At 42.9% G+C, this 8,171-nt stretch overlaps 1 protein-coding gene across 10 annotated transcripts in view; it reads right to left on the reverse strand.

Annotated features, from left to right (window-relative positions):
- Positions 1-1,144: 1,144 nt before the first annotated feature.
- LOC126993269 (uncharacterized) overlaps positions 1,145-8,171 on the reverse strand; it is a 61,880-nt gene continuing 54,853 nt past the window's right edge. For 5 of the 10 annotated variants that reach the window (XM_050852229.1, XM_050852232.1, XM_050852224.1 and 2 more), the window contains one exon: positions 1,145-1,342. In XM_050852229.1, coding sequence (XP_050708186.1) covers positions 1,183-1,342 — 160 coding nt within the window. In that variant the 3' untranslated portion in view covers positions 1,145-1,182. The other 5 variants (XM_050852228.1, XM_050852230.1, XM_050852227.1 and 2 more) reach the window with 5 other exon arrangements.

Below are 8,171 nucleotides of genomic sequence, written 5' to 3' on the forward strand. Positions count from 1 at the left end.
AACAACAACAACATCAACCCGGCCGATGTTCCTCAGTGTATTTTCTCGTTGGACATTGGCGCATACTCTCAAGCCAAGCCGAACTCTTCAGAGAAAAGATGGCGACCTGGTGTCAGCCTATGCCCGATTCGTGGCATCGAGACCATTTTGGCAAGTTCAGAGCAGATGTGGAGAATCATTTCGATGTGTTCATGAAAGCGGAAGAGCTTTTGGTAGAGGTGGGGTCATCGCATGACACCATCCCTGTGCCACGACTCTGTGGACGACAGACCCAGCGATCAAATGTTCCGTGCGAGAATGCTGAGGAGTGCTACCGCCGGGCGGTGTACATTCCATTCGTGGACCACGTCTTGGCTGAGTTGAAGAGTCGGTTCGGCGACTACACAGTGCCTGTCGCACTTCGATCAGCTCAAGCAACTCCTCAATGGCCTCGAAACGGATGTTGCAGCTGTGCAAGCGGAGAAAGCTCACGAGCTCGACATGGAATCTGACACTCGTGAAGGCACTGGGCATTATCTGTTTTGGTCTTCCAAACTATCAAAGAAGCCCAGGCACACGCCAGCACCAGCGTGTTCCCCAATCTCGCCATTCTCTTGAAAACTCTGTTGACGCTTCCAGTCTCCAACGAGAGGTCTTTCTCAGCATTGAAAAGGCTTAAAACCTATTTGAGGAGTACCGTTGGCCAAGAGCGCCTGAACGGACTTGCCCTCCTCTATGTCCACTATGATATCCCCCCATTTCAGTCAAGAGAGTGATAAGCAAATTCGGCGAAAAAAAACGCCAACTACTCTTTGCTTAGTGAGGCACTTGTTGAATACTTGGGAATTTATTGTAAATATATTTCTGTACCGTCCTGAAACCCTCACTTAAGGGTAAGGTCAGGATAAGTTAAGGTAAGGTTAGGATATTAAGGTAAGGTCAGGATAGGTCAGATTCAGGTTACCTTGGAGTGAATTACGTTTAGGGATTATTTTAAGGCAAGTTTAGGTAATTCAACTGTAGTTTTAGGTAAGATGAGAGTGAATTACATTAGTTTAGGGTCATTCAAGACAGAGTAAGGTTACTTTAGGGTGAATTAGTAAATTCAGGCTGCTTATGACAGACTTTCGGCACTTAGGGATCCTTTGTTTGATCGTTACCAATGGCGCCGATCGATGCTATAGTTTTCCATGTGAAACTGGCCTATGGGGTGGTGGCGGCTGCAGAGGAAGCGAGAGGGGTTGAGAGTGTGTGGCTAATATATTGCTCCACATAATTAATGGAAGCTGAGATTCCGGTGATGTGGACTCCAGCAGCCATTATACCTCCATGGGAGGAACCAACAGACGGAGAGAAGAAACAACTGTGGAAAGGAGAGGAGGAAGAGGAAGGGGATCAGAGAATGAAGGGAGGATTAGGCAGAGAACAGATGTAATTAAGAGGAGGTAGTATAACGATAAAGGGAGGAGGAGAAACAGGAAAGAATTATTATTGACACTCACCAACTGATTCCTCTGTATCCTCTTCCTCCTCTTCTTCTTCTGGCAGTATCTGCAGATCAAGTGAGGGATTAATAGGCTGTATAAACATTAACATGCTTTTGGAAATAATAAATTCTCTTCACTGTCTAAATTCAACACAACAATAGTTCGCATGCATAAAGTTCATACACAATTGTTTGTAAGCAAATGTTTGTAAGGGATAAAGTTCGTCTGAAAAAAGTACGTACGCTGAAGTTCGTATGGTATAAAGTATGTATGTAAATTATTCGTAACGACAAAGTTCGTATGGAAAAGTTTTGTATGAAATTGTTCGTAAGCAAAAAGTTTGTACGCAAATTTGCATCAGGGATTAAGTTCATCTGACAAAAATACTTAAGTAAAGTTCGTTTGCTAAAGTTCGTATGCAGATATTCGTATGGTATAAAAGTACGTATGTAAAATATTCGTAACGACAAAAGTTAGTATAGAAAAAAATCATGTGCAATTATCCGTACGCAAATGTTCGTCAGGGATAAAATTCTTGTGTGTAAAGTAGTACGACGGAAAAAGTTTGTGAGCATGTTTGTATGGCAATAGGGCCGCTTTCACAGTCGTTTTGTTTGTTTTGATCGTTACCTACGGCGCCGATCGACGCTATAGTTTTCCATGTGAAACTGGCCTGTGGGGTAGTGGCGGCTGCAGAGGAAGCAAGGTGTTGAGAGTGTGTGGTAGGGTGCAGGGCTGGCTAACCCCACAGCCGCCACTTCCCCATCGGCCAGTTTTGAGTGGAAATTCTAAAGCGGCGATCATTGGTAACGATCAAAACAAACAAAACGACTGTGAAAGCGGCCCTGAGTTGCTATGGATACTTGCGACACGAAGCTTTTCTATACGAATTTTTGTCCGAAACCCATGAAAAATGGGGTGTCGCTAAGAGCCGACCCTGCTGACAACCACCATCACCTCCGCTACCAACAACCAACATCATAACCTTGCACTCTGCCGCCACCGCCCTCATTAACGCAAAATAATACACACTGACAAGATGAGCCACTGCCTCCAGGAATTATTTCAAGACTAAAGATCTTGTCGCCCAGTACCTTAAAAAGTTTCTTACTGGACCAGTTTTTCACCACGGGGAGACCTTTTGGTCCCCCAGTTATGTTAAAAATGCACACACACACACATTTCTCTCTCTCTCTCTCTCTGTACAAACTATTTCCATGCGTACTTTGGTCCTAGAATCAAACGAACTTTACCATACGAATTATTGCCATACAAAGTTTTTTTCTATTCCATACGAACTTTATCTCTGACGGATATTTGCGTACGAACAGTTGCGTACGAACATTTGCATACGAACGTTTTCCATACAAACTTTTACGTGTACGATCGTCTTTCTACCGAACATTTGCACGACGAACATTTAAGCTTGATTTTTCCTTTGATTTTTTCCCATTACGAACTTTGACATGACGAACTTTATATCTACGTACTTATGGCAAACGAACTTTATCCTTCGAATTATTGCCAGATGAAGTTTTTCTATACGAACTTTTGTCCGGAACCCGTGTCAGAGAGAGAGAGAGAGAGAGAGAGAGAGAGAGAGAGAGAGAGGGGATTTATTGAGGAGAGAGAGAGGGGATTTATTGAGAAGAGAGAGGATTTATTGAAGAGAGAGAGAGAGAGAGAGAGAGAGAGAGAGAGAGAGAGAGAGAGAGAGAGAGAGAGAGAGAGAGAGAGAATTTATTTAGAGAGAGAATTTATTGAGGAGGATTTATTGAGGAGAGAGAGGATTTATTGAGAAGAGAGAGGAGATTTATTGAGAGAGAGAGAGAGAGAGAGAGAGAGAGAGAGAGAGAGAGAGAGAGAGAGAGAGAGAGAGAGAGAATTTATTGAGGAGAGAGAGGGGATTTATTGAGAAGAGAGGATTTATTGAGGAGAGAGAGGAGATTTATTGAGAGGATTTATTGAGAAGAGAGGATTACTGAGGAGAGAGAGGAGATTTATTGAGGAGATTTATTGAGGAGAGAGAGAGAGAGAGAGAGAGAGAGAGAGAGAGAGAGAGAGAGAGAGAGAGAGAGAGAGAGAGAGAGAGAGAGAGAGTGTTTATATAGATGAGAGAGAGGAGATATATAGAAAAGAGAGAGAGAGAGAGAGAGAGAGAGAGAGAGAGAGAGAGAGAGAGAGAGAGAGAGAGAGAGTATTTATTGAGAGAGGATTTATTGAGGAAAGGGAGAGAGGATTTATTGAGGAGAGAGAGGGGATTTATTGAGAAGAGAGGATTTATTGAGGAGAGAGAGAGAGGATTTATTGAGGAGAGAGAGAGATTGGAGGAGAGGATTTATTGAGGAGAGAGAGAGAGGATTTATTGAGAGAGAGAGAGGATTTATTGAGGAGAGAGAGAGGAGATTTATTGAGGAGAGAGAGAGAGAGAGAGAGGAGATTTATTGAGGAGAGAGAGAGAGAGAGAGAGAGAGAGAGAGAGAGAGAGAGAGAGAGAGAGAGAGAGAGGATTTATTGAGAAGAGAGGATTTATTGAGAAGAGAGGATTTATTGAGAAGAGAGGATTTATTGAGGAGAGAGAGAGAGAGAGAGAGAGAGAGAGAGAGAGAGAGAGAGAGAGAGAGAGAGAGAGAGAGAGAGGATTTATTGAGAGAGAGAGAGAGATTATTGAGGAGAGATTTATTGAGGAGAGAGAGAGGGGATTTATTGAGGAGAGGAGATTTATTGAGAGGATTTATTGAGGAGAGGAGATTTATTGAGAGGATTTATTGAGGAGAGGAGATTTATTGAGAGGATTTATTGAGAGAGAGAGAGAGAGAGAGAGAGAGAGAGAGAGAGAGAGAGAGAGAGAGAGAGAGAGAGAGAGAGAGGGGATTTATTGAGGAGAGAGTGATTTGATTTATTTATTAGAGAGAGAGATTTAGATTTTTAGAGAGAGAGAGAGAGAGAGAGAGAGAGAGAGAGAGAGTTAGAGAGAGAGAGAGAGGATTTATTGAGAGGAGAGAGAGAGAGGATTTATTGAGGAGAGGATTTATTGAGGAGAGAGGAGATTTATTGAGAGGATTTATTGAGAGAGAGAGAGAGGATTTATTGAGGAGAGAGAGAGAGATTTATTGAGGAGAGAGAGGGATTTATTGAGGAGAGAGAGATTTATTGAGAGGAGAGAGGAGAGGAGATTTATTGAGGAGAGAGAGAGAGAGAGAGAGAGAGAGAGAGAGAGAGAGAGAGAGAGAGAGAGAGAGAGAGAGAGAGAGATTTATTGACAGAGAGGATTTGAGGAGAGAGGATTTATTGAGGAGAGGATTTATTGAGGAGAGAGAGAGGATTTATTGAGAGAGAGAGATTGATTGAGAGAGAGAGAGATTTAGAGAGAGAGAGAGAGAGAGAGAGAGAGAGAGAGGATTTATTGAGGAGAGGAGATTTATTGAGAGGATTTATTGAGGAGAGGAGATTTATTGAGAGGATTTATTGAGAGAGAGAGAGAGAGAGAGAGAGAGAGAGAGAGAGAGAGAGAGAGAGGATGAACAAAATACTATATGATAAATAAGAACATTTATATAATCTTAATTACCAGGCACACCATGAGGCACTCAACAGGAGAGAGGAAGTCCTCCACCTCTTCAAGCTAACCTCCACAATGGGTTGAGTAGCTCACTCCTTCAGACACTTCCCTAAGGTATAAAATCTCCTTCAACGAATGTATTTTCCTCCCTTACTGACGTACAGAATCTTCATCCTAAGAGCTGCTAAAGAAAGGTTACTAAGGTAGGTATACTTAGATGCCTCACTCCCTCACATCAGATATTTCCAAAGGCCAAAAATGAGGTCAGTTAGGTCTTATTGAATGTTTTGGTAAGTTCAAGGTTCAGAAGAATGGTCACACTACCACCAGGGTCATTAAACTACCCCTGGAAATGCGCAAAACTCATCCGAAAGCCTTCTCAAATATGTGTTTTTCAGGTTCATGGTACAGAAGAAGGGTCACACTACCACCAGGGTCATTAAACTACCTCTGGAAATGCGCAAAACTCATCCGAAAGCCTTCTCAAATGTGCATTTCTTCTGATCATGGTACAGAAGTCACATTACCAGAAGGGTCATTAAACTACCCCTTGAAATGCCCCAGACTCCTCCGAAAGCCTTGCCATGTATGTGCTGCTGGGTGCAATACAGGCTTAGTCCTCACGCAGGAGCCCAGCCAATGCGAGACTAGACTAGCCGTGCCGTGTGAGGTCAGAGCGTCAAAATACAATTAACCTGGTAGCAGCGACAGGCCAATTTTATGGCTTTACCGTGTAGCAGCGACGGGCCAAATTTTTGCCATGACATAAACCCCCTAAAATAGATGATACATAGGGTCGTATTATTTCGCCGCCCAAGAACATATATTTGACAAGGCTTTCCTCGGAGTTGTGGGTATATCCAGGAGTAGTTTTATGACCCTGGTGGTAGTTTAACCATTCTTCCGCACCGTGAACCTCAAGAAACACTCATTAGAACCCGACTGACCCCCTCTTTGGCCTTTTGAAATAGCTGATGTGGGAAGCGAAAGTGTCTTATGATACCTGGCATAAACTGATCACAAATGTGTTGATATATATTATGAAATGGTTTGCGTGAGTGATGATTTTTCTCATTTTCTCGCTTTGATGGAGGAGCTTTAACCCGAAGTTTCTGGTCCCTACAGAGTTTGGGATGAATAACTCTGTAGGGACCCAAGACTTCTCGGATTGGCCCTGTAAAACGGCCCCTAAACCGACCTTTGGAGGGACCCAAAACGTCTCGGGTTTACCTCGTCATACTTTGCACATTCCCAACAATTTATTTTTCCGTCTCATGTATTAGCAATATATAACATAGGAGAGGGAGTTTTTACATCACCCAAACAGACTATTTGAAATGGTTATACTGAAGTCGTTTGATCCTAATTCTGTCCTTTTATGGTTTTTTTCTTTATTTCCAGGGGTAGATTTGTGACCTCGATGGTAGTTTGATCCTTCCTCTGTATCATGAACCTAAAAACACAGATTTGCCAAGGTTTTCGTAGGAGTTTTGAACATTTCCAGGAGCAGTATTTTGGCAATGGTGGTAGTGTGACCTTTCCTCTGTACCATGAACCTATAGAAACACACATTTGTCAAGGATTTCCTAGGAGTTGTGGGCATTTCCAGGGGTAGTTTTGTGGCCCTGGTGGTAGTGTGACCCTTCCTCTGTACCATGACCCTGATGAAACACACATCTGGCAAGGCCTTCCTAGGAATTGTGGGCATTTCCAGGGGTAGTTTTATAACCCTGGTGCTGGCCTAACCCTTCTTCAGTTGCATGAACCCAAAAAACACTCATTGCAACCCAACTGATCCCCTCTTTAGCCCTTAGAAATAGCTGATGTAAGAAGCAAAACTGTCTTACTATACTGGCCAAAGACATGCCCAAGTTGGTGGCAATGCAGACCCCACAAGACCGCCACAAAGTCATCATTATCCTTGACGGTGAAGGCCTCAGTCATCGTCAAATAGCACAGCCGACTGGTGTGTCTGTCTCTAACGTATGAATGGGTCTGCAGACAACATGTGGTCACAGGCTCCACTAGTGACAGGCCTCAAAGCCTTGCAGCAGATTTTAACAGTGTAATCACAGCAGGTGCATACAATCATTATTAAATAGATACCTATCATCCTCATATATCGTATAGCTATGGTGCAGTATGTGCTTTACGTATTAATTTTGGCAGATATTATAATTCTGTATAATTTTACCGGTAATTATGCTTCTATACCACCACCTAGAGTTATCATTGACTCAATTAAATAAGGATGAGGTCAGCCCCAGCATTTAAACTGCCTGAGAATGGTTCATGTTACAATACAAAACATGAAGAAACACTCATTAGAACCCGATTGCCTCCTCTTTGACCTTCAGAAATACAGAACATAGTTGACGTGAGAAGCAAAAGTGTCTTATTATACCAATCCGAGGATATAGTTAATATTGTGTCATCAAAACCCAGATTAAATTCAAACCTCTCCTGCGTCCATCCCACTCTGACTGGGCTCATGTTAACGCCGCCCTGCACTGTGACGCCTTGTTTAAGAGGCCCCCGAGCCAAGAAGGACAGAACAGAGAGGGAGAAAATATAAGAAAGATTTTAATGGAAGCGGCCAAGATAGATAATGGAGAGAGAGAGAGAGAGAGAGAGAGAGAGAGAGAGAGAGAGAGAGAGAGAGAGAGAGAATTACCTCCACTAAAAATGATCCACAAAGTCTAAATGGATGTATATAATACCCCCTTTGCGCACATGTACACCCCTAACGAAACAGACCAGCTATAGTGTAAGCTATCTAATGGGGGCCTTCTCCCCCTCAACAACTTGACAAAACTACAAAAAAACATCACACTTTCCCTCCTTATTATAAAAATTCCTTGACTGCTCGTTAACCATTTTAGAAAAAATAAATCAACACTCACCAATGGGCTCCTGTGTTCCTCGTCTTCGTCCCAGTCCTCCTCCTCCTCTTCTTCGTTTGGTAGTGTCTGCAAATCAAGTTCGGTGTCAATTAACTGTGTAAATGTGGTGCCCCGCAGGGCGCTGCATCCACTAACACAGACGCAGTAACGTCAACTGACCCAGTACATCCATCACAAATAAACAAGGAAGACGAAAGCGACGTAGAACGTTAGAATACATCCAACTTTAAGAACAATTTG

This window comes from Eriocheir sinensis, unplaced genomic scaffold (assembly GCF_024679095.1).
Source record: "Eriocheir sinensis breed Jianghai 21 unplaced genomic scaffold, ASM2467909v1 Scaffold594, whole genome shotgun sequence".
Taxonomy (NCBI): Eukaryota; Metazoa; Arthropoda; class Malacostraca; order Decapoda; family Varunidae; genus Eriocheir; species Eriocheir sinensis.